The sequence below is a fragment of the Loxodonta africana genome, chromosome 3, assembly GCF_030014295.1.
Source record: "Loxodonta africana isolate mLoxAfr1 chromosome 3, mLoxAfr1.hap2, whole genome shotgun sequence".
NCBI classification, from domain to species: domain Eukaryota; kingdom Metazoa; phylum Chordata; class Mammalia; order Proboscidea; family Elephantidae; genus Loxodonta; species Loxodonta africana.
In genome coordinates this window covers 64,467,958-64,495,631 of record NC_087344.1, presented here as the reverse complement: position 1 = coordinate 64,495,631, position 27,674 = coordinate 64,467,958, and the positions used below count along the sequence as shown (strand labels likewise).

Below are 27,674 nucleotides of genomic sequence, written 5' to 3'. Positions count from 1 at the left end.
AGCCATTTGCAATTCAGAAAGACCTGCATTTAAATCCTGGCTCAGCTACTTTCTGGCTGTTCAGCCAGGACAAGTGACTTCTCTCTGACCCTCCGTTTCTTCACCTGTAAAATGAGGGGTCGATAATGCCTACCATGCAAGTCTGTGGTGAAGATTTAATGACAGAGATAACAAAAAGAATATGATGACTAAATGCATATCAATGAATTTGAAAAAGTATACGAAATGGACAAATTTCTAGGCAAACATAACTTACCATAAGTGACTTAAAAAGAAACGGAAAGCCTAAATAGTCCTGTGCTCCTTTAAATAAATTGAATTAGAAGTTTAAAATCTTTTCATACAGAAAACAACACAAGAAGATTGCTTTCCTGCTCCCAATACCAAACTTCCAAGGAGTAGGCCATTCCAATCTTCCAGGATAAGGAAAAAAGGGAATAGTCTCCAATTCATTTGATGATGTTGTTGTTGTTGTTATGTGCCATCGAGTCAAGATAAGACTTATAATATTGGTACCAAAAACCAGACAAGAATAGTATAAGACACCACAACGAGGCTAGCATTAATCCAAAAAACACAAAATAATAAATGTTGGAGAGGTTGTGGAGAGACTGGAACACTTACACACTGCCAGTAGGAATGTAAAATGGTACAACCACTTTGGAAATAGATTTGGCACTTCCTTAAAAAGCTAGAAATAGAAGTGCCATACGATCCAGCAATCCCACTCCTTGAAATATATCCTAGAAAAATAAGAGCTGTCACACGAATAGATACTGCATACCCATGTTCACTGCAGCACTGTTCACATCAGCAAAAGGATGGAAACAACCTAGGTTCCCATCAATGTTCAAATGGATAAACAAATTATAGTATATTCACACAATGGAATACAACACAAAAATAAAGAACAATGATGAATCCGTGAAACATCTCATAGCATGGATGAATCTGGAAGACATTATGATGAGTGAAATTAGTCAGTCACAAAAGGACAAATATTGTATGAGACCACTATTACAAGAGCTCAAGAAGAGGTTTAAACACAGAAGAAAACATTCTTTGGTGGTTACCAGGGTGGGGAGGGATAGAGATAGTAGACAAGAATTATCTTAGGTTGCATCAATTGGTCTCAACTCATCTGGTGCAAGGAAGGATGAAGAACACCAAAGACACAAGGTAATTATGACCCTAAGAGACAGAAAGGACCACATAAACGAGAGACTACATCAGCCTGAGACCAGAAGAACTAGATGGTGCCCAGCCATGATGGATGACTGCCCTGACGGGGAACACAACAGATAACCCCCGAGGGGGCAGGAGAGCAGTGGGATGCAGACCCCAAATTCTCATGAAAAGACCAGATTTTACGGTCAGACTGGGACTAGAAGGACCCCAGAGGTCATGGTCCCCAGACCTTCTGTTAGCCCAAGACAAGAACCATTTCCAAAGCCAACTCTTCAGACAGGGATTGGACCAGAATATGGGATGGAAAATGATACTGGTGAAGAACGAGCTTCTTGGATCAAGTAGACACATGAGACTATGTTGCCATCTCCTGTCTGGAGGGGAGAAGAGAGGGCAGAGGGGGACAGAAGCTGCCCGAATAGACACAAGGAAAGAGAGTGGAGGGAAGGAGTGTGCTGTCTCATTGAGGGGAGAGCAATTACATGTACAGCAAAGTGTATATAAATTTTGTATGAGAGACTGACTTGATTTGTAAACTTTCACTTAAAGCAAAATAAAAATTAATTAAAAAAAAAAAGAATTATCTTAAGTGAAAGGAAGAACAGCACACAACACAGGGGAAGTCAGCATCACTGGACTAAACCAAAAGCTAAGAAGTTTCCTGAACAAAACTCAAAACTTCGAAGGATAGTGTAGCAGGGGCAGGGGTCTGGGGACCATGGTTTCAGGGGACATATAGGTCAACTGGCATACCAAAGTTTATTAAGAAAATGTTCTGCATCCCACTTTGGTGAGTGGCATCTAGGGTCTTAAAAGCTAGCGAGCGGCCATCTAAGATGCATCAATTGGTCCCAGCCCACCTGGAGCAAAGGAGAATGAAGAACACCAAAGACACAAGGAAAATATTAGTACGAGAGACAAAAGGGGCCACATAAACCAGAGACTCCATCAGCCTGAGACCAGAAGAACTAGAGGGTGCCTGGCTACCACCAATGACGGCCCTGACAGGGAACACAACAGAGAGTTCCTGACAGAGCAGGAGAAAATGGGGTGCAGAACTCCATTTCTACTAAAAAGACCAGACTTAATGGTCTGACTGAGACTGCAGGGACTCCAGAAGACATGGCCCCCGGACTCTCTGTTAACCAAGAACTAAAACCATTCCCAAAGCCAACCCTTCAGACAAAGAATAGACTGACCATAAGACATAAAATGATACTCGAAAAGAGTGTGCTTCTTAGTTCACGTAGATAAAAAAAAAAAAAAAAAGGAAGGGCCAGCGCAGGCTTCTTATTGCCCATTTCCTTCATTATCAGGACGTTTAGACCTTTTGTCATTTGTTTTTGGGCATTTGCATTCCTTCTCTGGTGAATTGTTTTTTCTGCTATTGGCTTATTATCCTTCCTTATTGTTCGTAGGAGAGCTATACATAGTAAACAGGCAGCCCTTCGCCAGGGGTACGCATAAAGCGGTATGTCTAGGGGTCGCTTCCCTCCCAGGGTAGCCTTTTGCTTGCACCCTCAGATCATGGTCTACTGGCCCTTGGCCTCATCAGGCCCTCAAGGCACTGTGCCTCCCACTTGAGTCTCAGCCGTGACCTCCATGTATGGTGGTTCCAGCCGCCTTGGTACATGGGGCTTGACAGACTCACCCTGCCACCGTCCCCGATTCTGGCCTGTGATGTTCTTTGACCTGGTTTGTCCTCCTTGGCCAAGCCCAGCCTTGGCCAAGTGCACCCATTTTTCTTCGATATCCAGCCCAAATATCAAGCCACCGTGACATTTTCCTCAGTTTCTCCCCGTGTTAACAGCCTGCTCCTCTTTACAGTACTCATGCAGGCACTGTTGCTCCTGTGACGCAGGACGTGCTTTGACTAATCATTGGACCAGTCGGTGGGCAGGCCTGTCTTGTTCTCCCTCGAGTTCTGACCTTGTTGGATTGGAGGAGCCGCTCACTCACGCTTGTCAGCTTAGTCAGCAAACGTGTGCTAAGCACCTGCTGTGTGCTAGCACTGTGCAAGGCCTGGCCCCTTGGTGCCTAGTGGATAGTTGGGCGGCCTCCCTCACGCTTTGTCACTGAAGCCTGTGTCTGTCTGTCTACAGCTGGGCCGGTGCACCAATAGCGTGGCCAAATTTGAGCTGATGCGCCCATCCAACAGAGTGCCGCTCCTGGTGCTGTGCGAGGACCACAGGGCGCGGATGGTGAAGCACCAGTGCTGCCCGGGCTGTGGCTACTGCTGCATGGCGGTAAGTCTGCACCATAGGACTCCTTGCATCTGTTGCCCCTCCACGGTCTTTCTCTGAGGCTCTGCCTCCTGCCTCCTCTCATCATGCGGCTCTTTCTGGGCCAGCTGTGCTACGTGGGCCCCGCTGACCTGGGCAGCTGTAATCCCAATTCTGCTCTGTGGGCCCTGTTGACCCAGCCGGCTCTGTCCCACAGGCATGTCCTGCCAGCTTTCTTAGGAACCGTAATCTCTGGGCACTGACTCCTGGATGCTGTGCATCCTGGCTGCACCTACCGTGGGGGTCCTGGCCCCTGCCATGTCCCCGCTGTGCTCGGTTGGCTCCCCTTGGGCCTCTGCCCATGCTGTTGCCCAGTGTCTGCCTCCCCCAAGCCGGCCTCAGGACGCATTTGTCAGATAAGCATGTTCTGTGTGCCCCCTCCTCCCTCCACCTTGATTGACCTGGTGTCATTGCCGTTGCCCCCCATCTCCACACGGACTTTCCCTAACTTCACCATCTCAGTGAGTGGGGTAATTCTGGGCATCCCAGCTCTGGACCTGTCTCAGCTTTTTCCTTGAGTCCTATAGCTCTCTGTCCAACAAATTGTGTGTCTGGTCTGACCCTCCCCCACACCTCTGCCCCTCCCTCTTCTCCCTTCAGCTCCACCATGGTCCTCAGCACAGGCTTCACAGTGGGTGTTGACCCCTCCTTTCTGCGATACAGGTGCTTTCTGGAGAGACATGGCATGCGACACATCTTCGTGGTATGGACCATGTTGGTGGCAGTCAGAGGGACGGAGGCTTGAGGTCACAAAGGCATTTACAGAGTGAGGGGGAGGAGACTAAATGGGCAGCTCCTGTCCCGAGGCAAGATGAGAAGGCAGAAGCAGGCAGGAGCTGGTCAAATGGACATGGGAAATCCAGGGTGGAAAGGAGGAATGTGCAGTCACATTATAGGAATAGCAACAAGGGTCACATAACAATGTGTACATAAATTTTTGTATGAGAAACTAACTTGAGCTGTAAACTTTCACCTAAAGCACAATAAAAAGAAAAAAAAAATAGTACAAGAAAGAAAAGTCGCAGGCTAATCCCACTCAGAAACACACCTTTAAAAACCTGAACAATATTACAAATACACTGAATCCAACAAGATATAAAAAATATAATACATCATGACCAAATTGGATTTATCCCAGAAATTTAAGGTTGTTTTAACATTAGAAAATCAAAAAATGTCACTCACCTTTCTAACAGATTTAAAAAAAAAAAAAACATGATCATCAAAACCAACGCAAAAAAAAAAAAAAAAAAAGCCTTTGGTAAGTTTAATGCCCATTTAAAATAAAACCTCTTAGCAAACAAAAAACAGAAGGCATTTTTTTTACTCTAATAAAATGTTTCTACCAAACACCTAGAGCAAACTTCATTCTCAGTGTTTAAATGTTAGAAGCATTTAAAATCAGGAAAACAAGGTAAGAATTCCTACTGGAGCCACTTCTGCTGATCATCGCGCTGGAGGTCTCAGCCAGCGGAAGTAGAAAGACAGAGAAAAAGGGTAAGAAGTGGGAAAGGAGAAACAGAACTGTCAGTACTCGCAGATCCGTTAGTTGTACTCAAAAAATCTGAAAAGATTCTACAGACAAATTAGAATCAATATGAAAGATTATCAGGGAGATGGGTATAAGATCAACATGCATATAAAAATCAACCGCATTTCTGTATACCAGCAATAGTTAGAAAATGTAATTTTTTAAGTATACCATTTACAATAGCAATTGAAACTATTAGGAACCTAAGAATATATCTAACAAAAGGTGTGTAAGATTTTATGGAGAAAATTATGGAGACCTAAATAAATGGGGCTATATATTCATGGATAGAAAGGCAATTTCATAAGATGTCAGTTCTTCCCAAATTGACCTATACAGTAAATATAAATCCAATCAAAATTCCAACAAGGTTTTTCAAGGAACTTGACAAGCTGATTCTAAAATTTATAAGAGAATGAGGACAAAAATAACCAAGATATCCTTGACAAAGAGCAAATTGGTAGGGTTTGATGTTTCAGGTATCAAGACTTAGATAGCTACCGTAATTAGACAGTGTGGTATTAGCACAAGGATCATCAAATTCACCAATGAAAGAGAATAAGGGAGCCCAGAAACAACCCCATATACATGTAAACATGATGTATGATAGGGGTGTCATTGCAAATCAGATCCTAGTGCACTTGGTTACCCCTGTGGAAAAAAATAAATAAAATCCTTAACTCACACCACACACAAATCAATTCCAGAAGGATAAAGACTTAAATGTAAATTATTAAAAGTTTCAGAAAAAAGTAAAAAAATTTCTATGACCTTGGGTAGGGAAGAAATTCTTTAAGAAAACACAAAAAGTGGAAATCATAAAGGAAAAGATGGATGAATTTGACTAAATTAAAATAAAAACCTTCTGTTCATCCCAACACACTATAAATAACCTCAAAGAATGAGCCACAAATTGGGAGAAGATATTTGCAATTCACAAGCAACAAATGATTATTATCCTAAATATATAAAGAACTCCTAAAAATCACTAAGAAGCATCAGAAAATCCAATAGAAAATTAGGCAAGAGACATGAACAGGCGTTTCACGGAAGAAGAAACCTGAATGGCCAATAATGACTTGAAAATATGTTCAACCGCATTAGTAATCACAGAAATGCAAATTAAGACTATAGAAAATTACCATTTTACACGAACTTGTTCAGCAAAAGTTTAGAAGCCTGGCATATTCTGGTCTTGATGTAGAGCAACAGGAACTCTTACATACTGCTGCTGGGAGTGTAAATAGGCATGGCCACTTTGGGAAATAATTTGGCACTGTTTTGTCAAGTGGGACACGCACGTAGTCCACAATCCAGCAATTCTACTTAGAGAATCTCCTGTAGGGTGCATCCGGAGACTCGTAAAGATAGCCACAGAAGCCTCGTTTATAATCACAAGAAAACTAGAAACGAATGGAATTTCCATGGAAGGCAGAATGGATAAATAAACTGAGATATATTCACATGATGGAAAACTATACATCAGAGAAAATAAATGAGCTACGGCAAAACAGCCACGTGGGCAAATATTAGAAACGTGACGAAACATGTTGAAAAATATAGTGTAGTTTCATTTCTATAAAGCTTAACAGTGAGCAAAACTAATGCACTGTTTGGGGATACATGCACACCTGGTAAAACTGGCCCCCCCAAAAAGGAAGAAAAGAATAAACACAAATCTCAGATGAGTGTTTACATCTAGGAAGGACATAGGGGATATAATTAGAGACAGGCACTCAGACAATGTTCTAATTAATCAGTGGGATCCACTGGTGTTTGGTGTACTATTATGCTTCATGATGTCCACAATCATCACGTATTTTCTTTTGTAGAAGTCAACATTAAATATATGTGGTAGAGCAACTTATAACACGCTCCTAGCATATATTAACCACGCCAGGTAAGATTCACTACCTTTTTCCCATGTGCCAGGCACAGCACCAGATGATTTAGACACATTATCTCATTTAGTCTTCACAGCAGCCCTATGTGCGGAGATGATCTTTATCTCCGTTTTACATATTTGAAAAAACAGAGGTTAAGCAACTTGCCCTGGGCCACACAGCTAAGAAGAGATCTGAACTGCAAGCACAGGTGTCTGCAACTCCAGAGCACTACCCTGTTGGTCACTGGATCTCCCTCCTATCACACAGCAGACACTCGATAAATGGTGAGAACTCTGGTCCCCTCTAATCACACAGCAGCACTCCCTCCTGAGGCCCCTCCCTCCTCTGAGCACTTTGCACAATTATCACATTCGACCCTTACTTGTGCAGAGTTCCTTGCAGGCTCCTCCAATAAAACAATACTGCCTGTGCCCTTTCTCAGTATTTCCAGAGCCAGTGCTGGTACCCAGTAGGAGCTCTATAAATGCTTACATCTTGGGTAGGGGTTTTACAGAACTCATCTGATGTGGGGAGGACCCCAGAGAGGGCTGGTCTGTTGGTTCAGGAGGCTGGGAGAGGGGGAGCCCCAGGGCCAGGAGGAAGGGGAGAACACTTACCCCGGGGGCTGTAGCTGTGGGTGTCCATGAAGGAGAGGCCCAGCCGCTCGTCCTCCTGCAGGGTGCTCTGGTCAGTGAAGCTCCTGTCCACGGCACTCATCATGTGTGTCTTCTCCTGGCGGTAGTTGACAGTGGCCTTGGTCATGTTCACCGGCTTCCTGCAGAGGGGGTGATGGGAGACGTGGGCATTGAACTGGTCTGGACAATGGCCAGAGATGAGTAGGGAGGCCCGGCAGTCAGGGGCCTGACCCAGGAGCAGGCAATCGTCCTAGAAGCATCTCTGGATGCCGAAATGGCTGTGCCTCCATCCTTCACACCAGACCCAGAGAGATGCTGCCCCTCTAGAGAGGCCAGACAGGACCTCTACCCTGAGGACCTTTGCTGAGAGCAACAAGTGGGGCAGCAGTGGCTTCAGGCTTCCCCTCCTTCTGGCTCAGCTTTATAGATTAGGACAGCAATCTGTGACTCTGCAGGAATTTTTAAGAAAGTGGGAGAGAAAAAAGGGGAGTAGGGAGGCAGGGGACTCAGCTCCAGCGATCGAGGGGCCAAGTGACAGGCAAAGGGAAATGCCTTGGGACCTGTGATGAGGTGAGAGAAGCACCCAAGGGGCCTAATCATAGGGAAGGCTGGAGACCAAAGAGCCATCCCCCTGCTTGGCCCTACTAACTGCAGGATGTGGGGCAGACCTGAAAAAGGACTTCCAGGTTATTAAGACTCAGGGACACTGACCATCAGTGGGGATGAGGAGGCCAATGAAAGTCTCCTCCCAGAAAGGAAAACTCCAGACTCAAGAGATGTCTGTGGCAGGGGATGGACTCAATGGACTCTGGATGCCCCTCCTGCCAAGAACACCATGTCCTCCCTGTGCTAAGAAGACAGCTCCGTGTCCACACTGGGGACCACTGCTGCTGTGCACTGAGGGGGCATGGCCTTCCCAGCCTGGGTGCAAGACAGCTCTGCCAGCCCAGGCCTGGTCCTCCACCCACCACCAGGCTCTGGCCATCACCCTCACTGTGGCTGGGGCAGAGCCAAAGGTGTCTTCGGGGACTGGTGAAGACAAGCCTCTGTAAACAGGACCCTGACAACCAGTAGGAAACAATGAAGGTGGAAGGGAAAAGAAGAGAAGAAAACAGGAGGAAAGGGGGGGAAGAGAAGACAAAAGAGAACTAGAAGGCTACAGAGAAGGAGGAGCAAATGGAACAAAGAGAAAGAAAAAAGGTACAACAATAAGGAAAGAGACAGAGAGATGGGCGGGGGGACAGAGAGGGAGGGACAGGCCAGAGACCAGTAAACCACAAGGAGGGCAGAGAGAGAGCCGTGGACAGACGACCGCAGTCAAGCTGAACAATGGCACCCAAAGTAGACATGTCAATGACTGGATACTGGCCTAGAAGGCAGTCTCCAATGGAGGACCGTGAGTCTCACTCCCAGCCCAGGCCTCTGGGCCTTCCTGGAAGAGCTACAAAAACAAATCATATCAGACCCACAGAAGACAGATGCTGGGAGGGACACCTAACATGCTGTTGGCTTCCAGCTGATCTCAATGTGAGATTAAGCAGATGGAATGTAATATAGATACTTTCAAAAGTTCTGAATTTAGATTCAAAAATTAACTGCAGAAGTAGGGAAGGAGGGAGAGCTGCCTTGTCAGCAATTCCTGCAGAAGCTGAGCTGGGGACTCAGCGTGAGTTGATGGGGTTTGGTTGCTGGAAAAGCAAAGCTAACATGGCATTGGGAGACTCAATGAAAGTAAAGGTTCTGGGAGGAAGAGGGGAGAGACCCGCCGTCATCCAGGTCGGCCCAGGGTCACTGAGATGCTCTGTAAGGGGACGGAGAACAAGCACAAGTGGGAGGAAAATTTCTGGAAGGCTTGCAGAGTAAGAGAGGACAGAGAAAGAAGAGCAGGGTAGCATCGGCAGGTCATGGAGTCAGACTGGAGGTTATAACCCCAGCCCTGGCACTTTCTGTGACCTCTGACAACTCCCTTCACCTCTCTGAGCCTCAGTTTTCCCAACACTAAAATGGCAAATGGGGTGTTAATAATAATTACTATCTTTTATAGCAGTTGTGAGGATTCTGTGTAAAGCACAGAGTTTGACCCAGAAGAAGTGCCCAGGAAATGGTGGGTGTGAAGAAACTGGGGCCCTGGCTGGAGAAGTGGCTGTCGTGAAAGAGAGCTGTCCACGCTGTTGAAAGAGCTGCTGGCATTGGGGACAGATCCGGACCACACGCTCACACACACAGACACACACACAGACACACACACACACACACAGGCTGTAGACTCTAGAGAGACCTGTGTGAGGACGTTCTAGGACATGGACTTCAGTCTGGTGTCAGGAAGTCCTTCCGACCAGCTGGAGTGGACAGCTCAGTCACACAGCATGGTGGCGGAGAGGACACTGAGGCTCAGGGAGGTTAAGAGACTTGCCCAGGCTGACTCAGGCAGAGCCACATCTCAAACCCATGATTCTGACTACAAAACCACACTTGTGACCAACATGCGAGGAGGAAGATGAAGAGGAGAGACTGCAGAGGTGGGGAACTCCGAGACAGAGGTGGCTGCGGGGAGCTGAGTCTGACACTAGGCCAGGCAGGGTGTGAAATCCAAGCCCCAGTCAGAGAGGGTGGAAATGCGGGCCTCACGCTAGGCGGGGGCAGGACTCAGAAGGCCTGGGCGGGGCTACTTACGGGTAGTAGGAGTAGGCATAGTGGTCTCTCCTGGCAGCGTGCAAAGAGAGAACAACACAGTTGTGTCCATGGTCCTTCCAGCAGGCTGGGCTGAGGGCAGCGCCCAACCAGCAGGGAGGGGCTCGGGGGGGGGCTGTCCAGGGACTGAACAAATCAGAAGGACCTTCCTTGTCCCAAGGGCTGGCTGGGGTCAGACGCTGAGGGCCAGCACCCAGGCCCCTTCTGAGACCTCCTCCTGCTGCTGGAGTAAGGGGGAGGAGGGGCAGAGGGCAGAGCTTTCACACACACTCAAACACACTCATACACACACGCACACAAAGACACGTTCACACATCAACAGACACACATACTCATACACAGAAACACTGACACACACGCTCTCACAGTTGTACATACAAACTCATATTCATGTTATCCTCATGTGTAACTCATACACACAAATGCAGACATACATGCACGCACAGACACCTTTGTACACACATAGTCAAACACACACATTAACACACACTCACACTGACACTCACACACACTACCTTACACGCACTCCCATGCAGACACCCCACACTCAAAGGTAACCAGCTCACCTGGAGCTGCACTCACCCCCTGCAGAAAGCACCCCCCGACACACTGGTGTCTGAAGCTGCTCACACCTGCAGCCCCTCTTCCCATGAGGGGCCTGCCCTTTGCATGTGCCTATGCCGGGACGGAAGAGTGGCAGGGACAGGGAGAGGGCAGGGTGGAGAGCGCTCCAGCTGGACTCTCAGGGCAAACCTAAGGGCCACCTTCACCCACCCTAATTGCTTCTGGAACATGAGGTCCATTAAAGGAGCCAGGTCACCCCCTCATGGGAGAACCCAAAGCACAAGTTGGGTCAAGAGCCCTAAGGTTACCACAGAGTGGGGTAGGTAGAGAAGGTCTGATTCTCACTTCACAGATGGGGAAGCTGAGTCCCAGAGAGAGTCATGGTCTAGCCCGGTACACCCTGAGGTCAGTGGAAGGGTCCAGAACAAGCCCTAGACCTTTGGGCACTTGGACCAGGACCCCAGCCCCAGAACCACCTCTGTGTTCCCTCCTGATCCCCATCCAGGCCCACTCCAGGGATCCTCCACTCACCCACCCCCACAACAATTCCGACAGCAGGGACCCCACTAATGACCTTCCACAAGGAAATCTTGCAGATTATAGGAAGGAGAGAGGATAACTGAAGACTGAGGCCTAGTGAGGTCAGGAGATTGGCTGGAGGTCACACAGCAAGTCTCAGCCATCCCAGAGAGAGGGGAGTGTCAGGTCCTTGTGGCTGGTCACAGAGGCCCCGGGGAGCAGGGGGCGGGGAAGGGAAGTGGCTGGAGAAATGGCATCCTTCTTATCTAAGCTGAAATGTCATTTCCTCAAAAGGGGCTTCCCTGATCACTCCCCTACAGGCCCCAACTAAATTGTCTCCCATTATCCTCTCTCTGCCCCCCACCCCAGCACTCTGTTCTTTCTGTTATAGCACCTACCACAATTTGTGATCGTCTATCCACTTGTGTTTCTTCTTGTTAATGCCGGTCCCCCCACACCCACTAACTACAAAGTACAAGAGGGCAGGGTCCTTGTCTGTTTTGCCCACCACTGCATCCTCAGAACCTAACCCAGTACCCTGGCACATTATGCTCCTTCAAAAATGTTTTGTTGATCAAGTAATCAATAAATAAGTGAAAATAAATAAAAGAATGTTACCTCTATTAGCTTCCATTTCCTCCGCTAAAAAAAAGTGAGGTTAATAATAATCCCCACCACAGGACTGTCCTGTCCTGAGGCTGACGCCCCATGAAGTGTGTGCTCAGCAGGGGCTCATAAACTGCTCCTCCCCGCCTCCCTCTTTCAGAAGGCTGGTCACAGCTGAGTTGGGGGCAGGAAGCAGGACTTCAGGAAGACCCAGCTCCACTGGGCCAGACTTCTCTCTACCTTCAAGAAGCTCTCCATCCAGCAGGAGAGATAAATATCAAGCAAAGCACCAAAACAAAACAAAACCCATTGCCATCAAGTTGATTCTGACTCATTGCGACCCTATAGGACAGAGTAGAACTGCCCCATAGAGTTTCCAATGAGCGCCTGGAGGATTCAAACTGCAGACCTCTTGGTTAGCAGCCGTAGCACTTAACCACTACACCACCAGGGCTTCCAGCAAAGCACTACGAGTCATTATTTGAAAAAGTGAAAGGTGAAGAAAGCACTGTGAAGGAGAAGGGCAGAGAACTTTGGAAGCAGAACAAGGGAATCTGACCTGGCCTGGGGTCAGCCAGGCTTTCTCTTCCATGCCCTGGAACTTCCCTGACCATACATTCCCAAGAAAAAAGCCTGGCACAAGGTCAGATCTGCCAAGTCTGATTGTCCACATGGGCAGAACAGGACACAGAATCTGAAATCTCCCAGCTAACCCCCAGCTGCTTCCTATCTTCCCCCTTGAGCCTTCTCCTTCGTCCAACAAGGGTTCAACATGGGGTTAACTGCCCTCCTTCAACAACCTCATTTATTCATTACATTCACATCACAAGTTGTTCTGAACACCCTCATCCTTCCGGAGTGGCTGTCTCCCACAGGCAACCCACAATCCAGACTGGGAGAGCCCTGAGAAGCTCAGTGGATGCTGGAAGAGCCAGAGAAGGATTCAGGTGGCTGAAGTGAGAGACTATGCAGTGGGACTGAGCGATGCTTAGAGAAAGTAAGAAGTTCCTAGGGGCGAGGTCCTAGAGGTTAGTTCACAGGCTTTTGGAGTAACCTGAAAGGGCTTATAGGGGTAGCAGCTGCATAAACTAGAGGGGTCCATAGTAAGGCCTTGGCAACGTCTCTGACCCAACTGGGGCCAATTCTTTTGGCAGAGGTGGGTGAGACTCCCCACTTTGCCAATCCTTTCTCCTGAGGGTAGATTTCTAGAACCTCAAATACCACCAGCAACCCCCTAAAATCTGATCCATCTCCTACAGCCCTCTCTACACACCACCCTACTCAGAGACACCTCTTGGGACCGCTGTAGGGCAGGCCCCCTGCTGGGAAGGACAAGGAACTGTCACAGGGCACTTACTGTGCACCAGATGTGGTGAGGCCCCTCACACCTGTGGCCCTGAGGAACATGGGCTTTGTAGTTGGGCCTGGCTTCAACTCAGGACCTGCCGCTGACCAGCCCAGTGACACAAGCAAGTCACTTAATTACATTTTCCTCATCAGTAAAAAGGGAGTGAGACCTGCTTCATGGGTCAGGATCCAATAAGGACATGCTCTGCCTTGCCAGCCTTGTTCTCAGAACAGTACCTGGCACATAGCAGGTGCTCAGTAACTAACGTTCTAAGGGGTGATGTGTGTAAAGCTCTTCCCACATAGTTAAAAATATTTTGCCTCGTGAAGCTATGCCAGGACTGGGGCAGGGAAAAATCACAAGCCCCCCACCCTGGATAGGCCATCCACGCACCCCACTATGCTGGTACGGTAACCCCCAGTCTCCCTCTCCTGCTGGTGCCTGGCCTCAGGCAAGGTGCCCCGGCCAGTTCTCTCATCTGTCTGGATCCTACTTATCTGGACCCAGCAGCCCTGAGATCCAGTGCCAACACAGCCATGTGTGCCCAGCCTGTCAGCAGCAGTGACTATAGAAGCCAAAGCCCAAGAGGGGAGGGAGTGGAGCTGGCTCTGCCTCTGGCACTATGGGTGAATTCAGGCAGCCTCATGTCGACTCTGGGCATCTCCATCTTCAACTAAGTCGCTTGGACCACAGCCTGGTGGGAAGTGGGGTAGTGGAGGAGGGGAAACGGGAAGCTGGGGGTCTCAAGAGCATCCCATCCAGCTCTATTAGAGGTGCTTGGCCTTCATCTGCTCCATGCGCTGGGCTCCCCAGGGGAGGATTTTTGGATTTTTGGTATTTAGAAGAAAGTTTTTTTTTTTTTTTTTTTGCTTTAAAAAGATCTGAAAGCCACTAGACTAGATGTCCTTGAACTACCTGGCATTCCTCACTTTCTGAGGCTCTGAGCCTCTACGATTCTAAAATTCTGAGATTCTTAGAATACCAAATCATGGATTTCCAAAATTCTAGATTCTAAGATGTGCTGGGATTCATACCACCCACTGCAACATGCACTAGAAAACGTGTCCCTCACAAATGCCAGGCTGGACCTTTCAGGCTGGCAGATAGTAGGAACAAGAGGGGAGTTTTCTCTCTGTCATGGGCCCAGGAGGACTCCCCAGGGATCCATAATAACACAGTCCAGGGGATGGTGGGCCCATGAGAGGATGGGGTCAGGGAAGAGCCATGGCTCAGGGCCCTGGGTTTGAAGGGGAGTGAGCCCCATCCCCATTGCTCAGGGTCAACCCACCTGTGGTGGTCAGGGCGGGCAAGTGGATAGGTTTTTAAGTGGCTGGAGATTCCAACTCAAGCCACCCCTCAGACCCTCCTTCCTAGAACACCACAGGAAGGTGGTGCCCTCTTCCAGCACAGCTCCTTGGCAGCAAACACCGAGCAGCCTTCCCTGGACAGCAGTACCTGGCACCATCCAGACTTGGGTTCCAGCCAAGCCATTCCAGGGCAGCTCCATTTGCCGAGTGTCTGGCTTCCCATTGCCCAGTTCGGCTCCACCCACAGGCCTGATGCCCAGGCTGGCAGCCCTCCACACACCCACCAGGCGGCTGCCCACCTGGCCCCAGCCATCTCTCTTCTACACCCACGAGACCTCTCAGGGGCAGGAGCAGCAGGTGGACCAGGGCACCAGCCTCACTCACCCCTTGCGGATGATGACAATGATGGCCCCCAGGAGGAGGATGAGGACAGCAAGCCCCCCTGCACAGATGCCCAAGATGAGCCCCATCTCCTCTGATCGCTGGGACACCTCCAGGGGCTGCTTGTTTTCCTTGCAGGCAGCTGGGGAGAGCAAAGCAGGACAAAGCATCAGAAGGGACAGGGACCATCTACCTTCTGCCTGCAGAGGTCTCAGCCCCATGGAACAAGCTGGGCTGCACAAACACACAGACAGCTGGCCCTTGCCTCCAACACTGTCCTGCCTTTCAGTCAGACTTATCTCCACTTTCTCCTGCAGTCCCCACCTCACCACGGAAGTGGCAGGGGGCAGATACAGAGCCTAGAACCAGCTCTTGGTAACTGTCAACCCTATGGCCCAACCATAATGGCTCCCCCCACCACAGAACTACCACAGGCCCCTGCCAAGGCCCCTGCTGTGACCACCCTGGGGGCCCTGCTGTCCAGCCAGGATGAAGGAGGTGGGGTACATGAGGACCAAGAGGGAAACCCTTCCTAAGCCCAGGCCTGCAGGCCAGCCCTCCTCTGCTTCCACAGCCCGGGGTCCTCAGGATCACCTCTCCATAGCTGGGTGGGCAAGAAACCCGAGCGGAAGGGCTGAAGGAACCCAGCGGGACTTACCTTTCCGGGCAATGCGGATGCAGTTCAGCCGGGTCTCCTGGAGGCACAGATGGGGATCTCAGTGCCGCTGATGACCCGACCCTACCCGCCCCAGGCCGGAATCTCGGGCAGCATTTCTTGGGCCCAGTCAGGGCTTTTTCTGGTATGGACTGTAACTAAGGACACCCCACCAGGCAGAAGGGCCTGGGGGAAGCCAGGAAGGGAGAGGCCTGAGAGGCGAGGGGTCTGCAAATAAGGGCAAGAGCCTTAGGAAAGGGGGGCAAGGCAGCTGAGATGAAAGGGAACAGGGAAAGAAATGACAAGGTAAAGGGGGTGGGGCCTCAGAAATGAGGGCGGGGTCTAGACTCAGCCCTCTGGTTAGGGAGAAATTAGGCGGGAAAGTCCAGAGGAGGGAGTCTGAAGAAGAGGGTGAAGCTTCAGGGAAGAGGGCGAGTCCTAGGCCTCAAGATCTGGTTAAGGAGGAGGAAGCTGAGATGGGCTCCTTTGGAGAGGGCAGAGCCTGAGACACAATTACCTGGGCCTCAGGAATGGGGCAGGGACTAGCCTGAGGACCTGGATAGAAAGAGAGGGGCCTGGGAAAGAAGGCTCAGGAAAGAGGTAGGGTTCTGTGGGAAGAAGCCTGACATCAGGAAGGCGGGGCTCAAGAGAGGGGGCGGGACTCAGAGAAAGAGGTAGGACTCCCAGGAAGGAGCTGGACTCAGGGGAAGGGGTGGGGCTCAGGGGAGAACAGTGGGGCTCAGGGGAGGGGCAGGACTCTGAGTAAGGGGGGGACTCAGGTGAGGGGGTGGAGCTTAGGGTAGGAGAGCATGATTCAGGGGAGGGGGCTGGGCTCATGGGAAGAGGGCAGGGCCTAGGGGGAATCTCGGTGCCCCTCTGGCCTCTGTGGTGGGCCAGCTTCTAGGTGTCCCCAGCCTGGCACCCACCCCACCCCTGTCCACCCCCACCCCATCTCCAGCTGGTCCCTCACCCCCTTCAGGTGGCTTGTTGCCTGGAAGTAGATGAGGTAAGCCTTCCTGGGCTCAAGCGGTGGGTTCCAGAAGCCACGATAGGTCTGGTTGTCACCCACGGTGAAGGGCATGGGCTCGGGCAGGCTGTTAGCCGCCAGTTCTGCACCAAAATAATGCACCAGGCCACGGGCCTGTGCAGTGTCAAAGGTCAGTGGCACCGGGAAGCAGTCCTGGCCACCTGGCTCCCGCCGCAGCCGCCGCTGCCGCTCCTCCTCCACAATCACCTGGTATACGCTGGAAAGAGACAGGAGGCACATCAGCAGAAGAGGCCAGAAGATGGAGAGGCGTCCGATGGCTAAGGACACGGGCTTTGGGTCAGGTAGACCTGGGCACTAATCGGAGCTTTGCCTCCTACTAGCTGGCCAGGTCACTTTGATCTCCCTGGGCTTCGGTTTCCACCTCTGTAAAATGGTAGTGACCACAGGACTGTTCCGTGAAGTAGATGTGAGGATGAAATGAGGTACAGTACTAAGGAACATGGCAAGTTTAGCAAGCAGCCAGTGCATGTCAGCTGTTATGACTGTTACTAACCACAGCTAAGAGAGTCCTGATCAACCACACCAAGCCCCAGACCCCACCCCACCTCTTCAATGGGTCCTCCTGTGCCTAACACATACTCACATACATAAACCTTAGGCTCCACCCCCTAACTGGCCAATGACTCCCTTCTGGGCCTCCATAAATCAGAGGGTTAGACAGGATGCATTCATTAATTCATCAAGTATTTACTGAGCTCAGACAATGGGCCAGGCACTGTGTTAGGCCCCTGGGGATCTAGGCTTCCTAGACTTGACACTCCAGTAGGGGAGGCAGGCACTAAGCAAGTAAACAAGGGCACACCTAACATTATGTCTATGTGCCCTTCCAGCCCTAAGACAGCTTCTAGGCTGCAAATTCAAGAACCACTGTCTCCCAGGCCCTGACTCCCCACTCTGATGTGTGTTCCCTAGACCAAACTTCTTTGTTTCTGTTATCACTTTATTGAATGGGCTTTTGCTGTGAGCTCCTCTAAATCCTCTGTGGAACAAAGCCAAAGGTAAGTACACAAATGCTGACAAAGTTAAATATTTCCAGTCACAGCCACAGTCACATCTTGGTGTGTGACACCCCGTACTGACAGCCTCTGCTCTGGAAAGCAGATACCTTTTCCTTGCTCTCCAACTGTTTCTTTTGAGTTGCAAAGGAATCAGCCCAGTGTCCTGGGATTTGGGCTACATTCTCTGTACCTATTCCGTTATAAACACCAACCCAGAGCCCTCTCTGCCTCCCAAGCTGAGGTCAGGCCTCCCTGGCTCCAACTCCCACCAGGAGATAATATAGTTAACATGATATGTTATCAGGAAGGACCAGTCTATGGAGAAGGACATCAAACTTGGGAAAGTACAGGGTCAGCAAAAAAAAAACCGAAAACTCTTAATGAGATGGACTGAGACAGTGGCTGCAACAATGGGCTCTAACACAGCAATAACGTGGTGCAGGACCAGACAAGGTTTCATTCTGTTGTACATAGTGTCACTATGAGTCAGAACCAACTCAACAGCACCTAACAACAACAACATTAGCCATGAACAAAATGCATCTTAATCTGGGTAATCACATTTAACTCTCAGAGTCACCCTGCAAAACAGGCAGAACGATGTGAGCTTCCTCCACACACACCCCATGTTAAAGCTGTCACTCTCTCCCAGTACATATACCTTTGTGGAAGGAAAGGATGGACCAGAGAGGGACAGAGGCTCTAGGACTTCAAGAAAAGGTCCAGGCTCTGCAGGCAGACCTGGGTTCCAAATCCCAGCTCTCTCATTTATTAGCTGTGTGGCCTTGGGCAAGTTACTCAGGCTCTCCGAGCCTTTTTTCTGATGTATAAAGTAAGGGTAGTAATACCCACTCCACAGGACTACCATGAGGATAGTGTGACTTCATGTATGTAAAGGCCCTAGCACAATGCTTGCCACCTACATGTCCATACATTTGCACACATCTCCATATACTCTCATATTCATACACACACACCTCCACGCCACACATCACACACACGCATCACATGTATATACCACAGACACACCTATGCTCACCCTCCCATACTCATACGCAGCACCTTCTCCCCAGCAGAGGCAGCCACCATGGCATCAGCAGCCCCAGCTTCTTCGGGGGAGAAGCCAGGGATGTAGTCAAGCTCTTGGCCATGTCAGAGAGATAGTCCTCTCTGGCCAGCTGCCCTAGCCTTCTAGAAGGCCCATCTCTGTGTCTCCCTATGCAGGACCCTCCAGGAAAAAAGCTGGGAATAAATAAGGACCTAGAATTTCAATTCTACAAGGTGTGAGGGAAGGCCTTCTGGGCAGGCTTGGACAGTCACCTCTCCAGGTGGGACACTGTCCAACGGTGTCATGACAGTCACCACCAGACACCCATGGCTTCAGAGAGGAGGTGACATGGACTTCTTGCCTGCCCAGGATCACAGAACATCCTCCTCCAGACCCTCTGAGCCCTCAGTGGGGAGACCAAGAGGGGATAAGGATGAGATGGCCTGCATAGAGGCCTTGGGTAAAAGGAGAGGCCTCTTCTCTAAGGCCCTGAACTACCCCCCTTCCATCCGGCTTTCTGACCTGATAGGCGCACCACGGCCCTGTGCTGGCCTCAGCAGCACGGTGATGGTGTTCTCAGACTCGCCCAGGGGTGATGGCATGTCGGCATAATCAAAGCTGGGAGCTGGGAAAGGGGACAGAGACATCAGCACAGAGCCAGACCACTGGACCAGGAAAGCCAGGCCTCTAACCTCCCTGACACCTGTCCTCAGATCTCTTGCCCTTCAGCCTTAGCCTCCGTGATCCCTCTGACTGAGGTTCCCCGATCCCTGACTTTGGACACTGATCCCTTGGCTCAGCCCTCTGATTCCACTGACCACTGTCACCTGACCCCTCTGACTTAATCCTCCCTCACCCATGACCTCAATCCCTAAATGGCATATTTATCTCAGTAGGGATCCTCGGTACCCACTCCCAAGCACCCTCCCCATCTTCTCTGCTCACAGAACCCTGGGATCCTGGGCCACCCCCAGAGTTCCACCTCCAGGCTGGGCTGGGCAGAGCTCACCTGAGATGTTGGTGGTGATCTCGGTGAGTGCCGCCTGGCCGAAGCCTTTGCCCGTGCGGGCCCGCACAGAGAACAGGTAAGTGGTACCTGGGTGCAGGTTGGAGAAGACATGGTAGGTCTCATTGCGGAGCTTGGAGATGGTACGTCTAGGGCCTGGCACATTCACCGCCGGATCTGATGACTCGATGCTCTGGTAGCTGATCTGGGGACAGGATGGGCAGGTAGGCAGGCACAGGGGTAGGGGAGGGTAACACTGGCCCTGAAGTTCCCACCCATCAACTTTCAGTTGAGTTGGGGATGAGGCTTGGCAAAGGAGAGAGGCTTGGTGGGACTGTGGGTTCCCATTAGTCCAGGCCCCTGGGTGCCCTTCACCAAACCCTCCTTCTCTCAGGGCCCCCTTCCCCATAACCCACAGGGCAAAGACCCAGGCTGTAGTTAGGGGAACCTTGACAATCACCTCTGTTGCCCCCACACACTTCCCTCTCCAAGCTGGGTGCAACAAAGGAAAAGAGGATCTTCCTCCTACCTTCTACCAAGTGTCCCCACTGTAATAGGGGCCCAAACCCACCTCATACTGAGTTATGAGACCATTGGGTTCCTGGGGCTCCTCCCACTTAAGGAAGATCATGTCCTCCAGTGGAGTGAAGGTCAGGGACTCGGCTGCAATCCCACCAGGCACTGCAAGGGAAAGGCAGCATAGGGCAAGAGAAAGCGGGCTTTGGATCCAGATATCTAGATTCAGATTCTAGCCTTGCTGTTTCCCAGCTGTTATACTTGGACTACTCATTCAACCTCTCTGAACCTCAGTTTCCTCATCTGTGAAAGGGTGATGATAATAACCCCTCCCTGGTGGCATACTGATTAAGAGCTACGGCTGCTAACCAAAAGATCAGCAGTTCAAATCTACCAGGCGCTCCTTGGAAACTCTATGGGGCAGTTCTACTTTGTCCTATAGGGTCGCTATGAGTCGGAATCGACTTGACAGCAATAGGTTGGTTTTTTTGGTTTTAATCAGAATTAGGAGACCCTGGGTGGTGCAAACATTGATGTGCTTAGCTGCTAACTAAAAGGTTGGAGGTTCAAGTCCACCCAGAGGTGCCTTGGAAGAAAGACCTACTTCAAAAAAATCAGCCACTGAAAACTCTTTGGCGCACAGTTCTACTCTGATACACATGGTGTTGCCGTGAGTTGGAGTCCACTGGTCAGCAACTGTTTTTTTTTTTTTTTTTTTAAACCAGAATTAAATGAGATGATGTACATAAAGCCCCAGGACAAGTATCAGCAATTTCATGGGGTTCAACCTATTACTGAGTAATCAAAAATTATAGCTGTCATTTTCATTGCTGCGCAGGTTGCATTCAGCAGAGAAGAATGTTTGAATGCTCCTGTTTTATTCCAGTCGGATAGTTTTCAGAAAATATAGACATTTGTCAGAGAAACGAAAACAACAATTACATTAGGGCGGCAGGTTTATGGGTAGAGATGTTTTCTCGTCTAAAAGTTTTTAATTACATAAACATATGTTCAATGTAGAAAACCTAAATGATCATAAAGAAAATGTATGGTACCTACAATTCCACGACCTAGGGATAAATACTGTCAACATTTTGGCATACCACCGATAAACCCTTTCAGACACGTTTTTTTGTTGTTGATTTATTTTGTTTTTGTTTTAGTGTATCATTTAACAATGGGCACAGGAATTTCTTCTAGGAAGACAATGGTCTTTGTTTAGAAAAACACCTGGATAAACCATTGAGGGGAAGCTGAAGTCCTAAGGCAGTGGAAAGCAGAAACTAGGATAGCAATCCACAGCAGCTAAGCTGCTCTGTGCTAAAATGAACAGTTAGCAAGGTGACTCCACTCTCTAGCCACCAAAATAGTAAAATGAAGAGAAAATCTCAAGTGTTGGTGAGGATACAGAGCAACCAGAATTCCCACATGCTGCTAGTGTGAATGTAAACTGGTACAAACACTTTGGAAAATTGTTTGGCTATATCTACTCGAGATGAACCCATGGATAGGAAGAGAATGAAGATGGTCAAGCAGCCCCAGTGAGACCCAGCTAGGGTGGGGTGAATTGGCCACAACATACCTGGAGGTGGGAGAGTGCAAAGGTCAATAAACTTTAAGAATGGGACAGTCTGACGTTCACCTTGAGGTTGATTGCAGTACTTGAGGATAAACCCCTCTGGTCCTCACCCTCACCCCAGCATATCCTCAGTGCAGGGCATACACACTACCTTGGGTGAGTGGGGTTTTGTGGAAATCAAGGAAGGAGCTGAATTTTGCATCTGGTCCAATGCTATGCAGAACAGAAAACTGCATGTGGAGCAGCAAGAAAAGCTATAAGCCAAGGTGCTCAAGAGTACCTGAGGATTTTCAGGAATCTGGGGAAGGTTTGGACTCATACAAAGTGTAAAACTGGAGATCTGGCTCAAATAAGCAAAGATCCTACCCAGCATCGGGGTTACACCAACCTGTCCTAACATTAGAGTATAGCTGTTAAGAGTGACACCTCTGAAGCCAGATGGCTAGTTTGAATTTCAGCTCTGTTATCTACCTCCTAGCTATGTGATCTTGGGCAAGCTACTTAACCTCTCTTTTCCTCATCTGTAAAATGGGGTAATAAGAGTAGCCTACTACATAGGGTTGCCATAAGGATTATATACACTAATATATGAAAAGCACTCAAAATAGTGCCTGACATGTAGTAAATAAGTATCAGCTTGACATATGTAGCACACTGCACCCAACAATGACAGAATGCATACATTTTTTCAAATGTACATGAAGAATTTACCAAAATTTAAACATATGCTGGACAAAAAAGCAAGGATCAAATTTCAAAAGACTAAAATTAGAATATGTATTCTGACCACAAAAGAATTAAGCTAGACATCAATAACAAAGAGATAATTAGAAAAGTACCAATTACCTGGAAATTAAGTAATATAATTCTAAAAACTCTTTGGTCAAAGAAGAAATCATAAAAAAATTAGAAAATATTTTGAACTGGATAGTAATGAAGACAGGGCATATCAAATTTGTAGGTATAAAATATTGCTGAAAGTCAAGAAAACCTAAAAAAGTAAAAACCATTCCATGTTCATAGACTGGAAGACTAAATACTCTTAAGAGGTCAATGTCACTCAAAGTGATCTACAGATTAGATTCAACACAATACTTATCAAAATTCCAACAGCCAATCCTCAAATTCACATGGAATTGCAAGGGGCCCCGAAGAGCCAAAACAATTTGAAAAAGAAGAACAAAGAAGGAGGACTCATACTTCTTGATTTCAAAACACTCTATAAAGCTACAATAATCAAAACAGCCTGGTAGTGGCATAATGATAGACATATAGACCAATGGAAAAGAACTGAGTATCCAGAAATAAACCCATACATCTAGCATCAATTAATTTTCAAAAAGGGTGTTAAGTCTACTCAATGGAGACAGAGTAGTCTTTTCAATAAATGATGCTAGGATAACTGGACATCCATGTGCGAAAGAATGAAGTTGGGCCCATACCTAACACCATATATGAAAACTAACTCAAAATCGATCAAAGATCTAAATGAATGAACTAAAACCATAAAACTCTTAGACCAAAACATAGGTATAATGCTTTGGGACCTAGTTTTTGACAATGGATTCTTAGATACGACACCAAAAGCAAAAACATGAGGTACAAAAGAGATAAATTGGACTTCATCAAAATTAAGAATGTTTCTGCATTAAAGGACTTTATCAACAAAGTGAAGAGACAACCTACAGAATGGGAGAAAATATTTGGGAACCATATCACTTATCTAATGAGGGTTTGATATCCAGAATATATAAAGAACTCTTACAATTCAACAACAAAAAGACAACCCAATCAAAAAATGGGCAAAGGACCTGAATAGACATTTCACTAAAGAAGATAAACAAATGGTCAATAAGCATGTGAAAAAACGCTCAGAATTATTAGTTATTAGAGAAATGCAAACCAAAACCACAATGAGATACCATTTCATACCCACTATAATGGCCATTATCAGAAAAAGCAAAATATATCGAGTGTTGAGAACATGGAGAAATCAGAACCCTCATCCGCTGGTGGGATTTAAAATTTAAGTTGCAGCCTCTGTGGAAAACTGTTTGGCAGTTCCTTAAAAAGTTAAACATAGAATTACAAATTATCATAAAAACCAAAACCAAACCAAACTCATTGCTGTGGAGTCAATTCCAACTCAGAGTGGCCCCATAGGACAGAGTAGAACTACCTAATAGGGTTTCTTTACATAATTAGATTGCCACATCTTTCTCCTACTGAGTGGCTGGTGGGTTTGATGAACCAGCCTTTTGGTTAGCAGCCAGCCAAGTGCTTAACGACCATACCATCAGGGCTCCTTAGAATTACCATATGACCCAGAAATTCCACTCCTAGGTATATAACTAAAAAAATTGAACACAGGGACTGGAACAAATACTTATACGCCAATGTTCACTGCATCATTATTCACAATATCCAAAAGGTGGAAACAATCCAAGTGTCCATCAATGTACGAATGAATAAACTAAATATCCACATGAAGGAATATTATTCAACCATAAAGAGAAATGAAGTTCTGATACATGCTACACCATGACTGAACCTTGAAAATGCTAGGTGAAACAGTCAGAGACAAAAGGGCAAATATCGTATGATGCCACTTATATGGAGAGACTGAAGTTTATCAGTGCTTACCAGGGATAAGTGGGAGGAGGAAATGGGGACTTGCTGCTTAAGGGGTGCTGAGCTTCTATTATGGATGATGAAAAAAAAATTGGAAACAGTGGTGATGGTTGCCAACTTAATCAACATAATTAATGTCACTGATTTGTACATGTTAAAATGGTTGAAATGGTCAATTTTTGTTTTTTATATATATATGTACATAACTTTTTAAACCACAATACGATTTTAAAACTTAAAAAAAAAAACTCAGAATCAGCAAAAGCAAGTCTTAGAGGGAAATTTAAAACCTTAAACACATATATTAGAATGAAGAAAGCTCAAAATCCATGATCTAAGCTTATATCTCAAAAGCTAGGAAGAATAGCAAATCAACCCCCCCCCCCAAAAAAAAGCATTAAATAGGAAAATGGAGGAGAAAATATACAATTAAAAAAATCAACAAAGTCAAAAGCTGGCTTATTGGAAAAGTTGATAAAATCTATGAACCCTTAGTAAGAGTCATTAAGAAAAGAGAAACCACAAATTACCAATAACCCAGAAACCAAACCCAGTGCCCTCAAGTCGATTCTGACTCATAGCGACCCTATAGGACAGAGTAGAACTGCCCCATAGAGTTTCCAAGGAGTGCCTGGCAGATTCGAACTGCCAACCCTTTGGTTAGCAGGTGTAGCGATTAACCACTACACCACCAGGGTTTCCAAATTACCAATATCAGGAATGAAATACGGGATATCATTATAGATTCTACAGACATTAAAGAAGCATAATAAGATAATACTATAAAGAACCTTATCCCAAGAAATTTGACAATTTAGATTAAATGAACAAATTTCTTCAAAAACACAGGACACAAAAACTGAATATTCTTATGTCTATGTTCTTATGGAGACTTGGTGGCGCAGTGGTTAAACCTTCAGCTGCTAACCAAAAAGTCGGCAGTTCAAATCCACCGTTGGTTGGAAACCCTATTGGGTAGTTCTACTCTGTCCTATAAGGTCATTACGAGTCAGAATCAACTCAATGGCAACAGGTTTGGTTTGGTTTTTTAATACTCTTATACCTATTTTTAAAATATTCCTAGTCTATCCTAGACATTCCTATGTTTATCTTAAAAATTAAAACTGTATTCCCATATCTATTTTAAAAATTGAAACTGTTTTTAAAAACCTTTCCACAAAGAAAACTCCTGGCCCAAATGGCTTCACTGCTGAATTCCTCCAAACGTTCAAGAAAGAAATTATACCAATCTCACCCAAGTCTTCTAGAGAATAAAAATTAGCTATCATTACTTTGTCGTTAGACAGTTGGTGTAATCCGAAGCAAAAAATTTCCTACATAAATGTCAATTCCAGATACTAAGGGCAACTATGGTAGGCACTCAGCACCCTGGGAATGGGATTGAGACTCTTACCATCCTCGTCAGTCTGGAAGGTGACCTCCTTGCCCTCCTTGCGCCCCTCGGGGTTCGTGAGCACGAGCCGCACCTGGACATTCCGATGGGGCAGCAGGTTCTTAATGGTGTAGCGGCTGGTGCCCCGCTCCATCTTCACACACTCCCGGAAGGTCTGGTTATGGCTGCTGCCCAGGGTGTAGTGATAGCACAGGGACACTGTGTAGGTGTGGCAACGCGTCACGTTGTAGCCCAGAGGTTCCCACTGCAGGGTCAGCTGACGGGCCTGGATCTCTGCAAAGGCCAGGCCTTTGGGGGCCCTCATGGGTTCTAGAGAACCCAGGGAGCAGAGAGAGGACGGCAGAGGAAAGGGAAGGAGAATAAGGAAGAAGGACAATGAGAAAGAGCATCAGACAGCTGACTGAAGCCATCCCTCCTTTGCCCCCAACAGCTCACCAAAAAAACCAAGGGACCCCTAAAACATGGAACAGGGAGTAAAAGTACATGCTTTGGAGTCAGGCCATGTTTGAATCTTGGTTCTGCCATTTGTCAGCTAACAACCACCAGCTCAGTCGCTTTACATCTCTGAACCTTAGTTTTCTCAACTGCAAAATGGGACAATAATAGGCCCTACCTCATAGGATGGTTGTGAGGTTTAAGGTAACATATAGAAAGTGTGTGCATCAATGGCTAACACAGAATAAGCCCTTCGAAATGTCAGCTATAATTTTTATTTACTAACACAGTTCACCTTCTAATTCAAGGTCATCCCAGACTACATCAGCCCAGTGTGCATCGACCTACTAGTGCATTTTTAATTTATTGTTCCAAAATTGTTCTAAAACAGCTTATAGTAATACATATTATACAAGAATAAATAGAAATCAAGATGATGGGGGAGACAAGAGCCAAATAGTTAAATAAAGCCAGAAAATGTCCAGGAAACAAAAATGTATGCCATTGGGTCCTATGTGGTTTCTGAAGGTAAGGTTCAAATTAAATGGTGAGTTCCCTAGCTACCAAAGCGGAAGGAAAACATAATATGTTATATAATTATAGTGATTATGATGATGACGATAATGGTAGCTAACATTTACCGGGGGCCTTCTATGTGCCAGGCATTGTTCTAGAGGCTTTAAGTGCTTTATCTCATTTAATTCTCACTATAATCCAAGTAAGGAGCCCTGGTAGTGCAGTGGTTAAAGCACGTGGCTGCTAACGAAAGAGGGGGCAGTTTGAGCCCACCAGCTGCTCTGAGGAAGAAAGATGTGGCAGTCTGCTTCCATAAGGATTTACAGCCTTGGAAACCTACAGGGCATTTCTACTCTATCCTACAGGGTTGCTATGAGTCAGAATCAATTCCACGGCAGTGCGTTTGGTTTGGGAAATCTAATTAAAACCTGGCAAAAATCTGTTGCCATCAAGTCAATTCTGATTCATGGCGACCCGATGTGCTACAGAGTAGAACCACTGCATCGGGTTTGCTTGGTTTACAGAAGCAGATGGCCCGGCCTTTCTTCCACGGTGCTGCTGGCTGGTTCAAACTGCCAACCTTTAGGTTAGCAGTCTAATGCAAACCACGTATGCCACCGGCTATTAGTAGCCCTGTCTTCCTGATGTGGAAACTGAGGCACAGGTTAAGCACAGCCACACAGTAAGTGGTGAAGCTGGAATCCAAACCTGGTCAGGTGGCTCCAGAATTCATGCTCTTAACCACCACTACCCTGCCTCTGGATGAGAAACTTACTGTTCAAAAAAACAAAAAAAAAAATCACAGCAATGCCTCAGAAGAGAGACAGCTATCCACTAGGAAGCAGAAGCACGTTGTTGTGCTTTGTGGCCCCTTGACAACTCTGTGGGGC

General features: G+C 47.4%; 1 protein-coding gene across 3 annotated transcripts in view; it reads right to left on the bottom strand.

Annotated features, from left to right (window-relative positions):
* Positions 1-27,674, bottom strand: part of PTPRU (protein tyrosine phosphatase receptor type U) — a 98,986-nt gene that overhangs the window by 39,485 nt on the left and 31,827 nt on the right. For 2 of the 3 annotated variants that reach the window (XM_064281593.1, XM_064281594.1), the window contains exons 8-15: positions 25,834-26,142; positions 20,265-20,374; positions 19,697-19,898; positions 19,210-19,312; positions 16,564-16,837; positions 15,597-15,633; positions 14,942-15,080; positions 7,505-7,662 (exon numbers count right to left, since the gene is read on the bottom strand). In XM_064281593.1, coding sequence (XP_064137663.1) covers positions 7,505-7,662; positions 14,942-15,080; positions 15,597-15,633; positions 16,564-16,837; positions 19,210-19,312; positions 19,697-19,898; positions 20,265-20,374; positions 25,834-26,142 — 1,332 coding nt within the window. Of the gene's footprint in view, positions 1-7,504; positions 7,663-10,195; positions 10,226-14,941; positions 15,081-15,596; positions 15,634-16,563; positions 16,838-19,209; positions 19,313-19,696; positions 19,899-20,264; positions 20,375-25,833; positions 26,143-27,674 lie in introns of all 3 variants that reach the window. The other variant, XM_064281595.1, reaches the window with a different exon arrangement.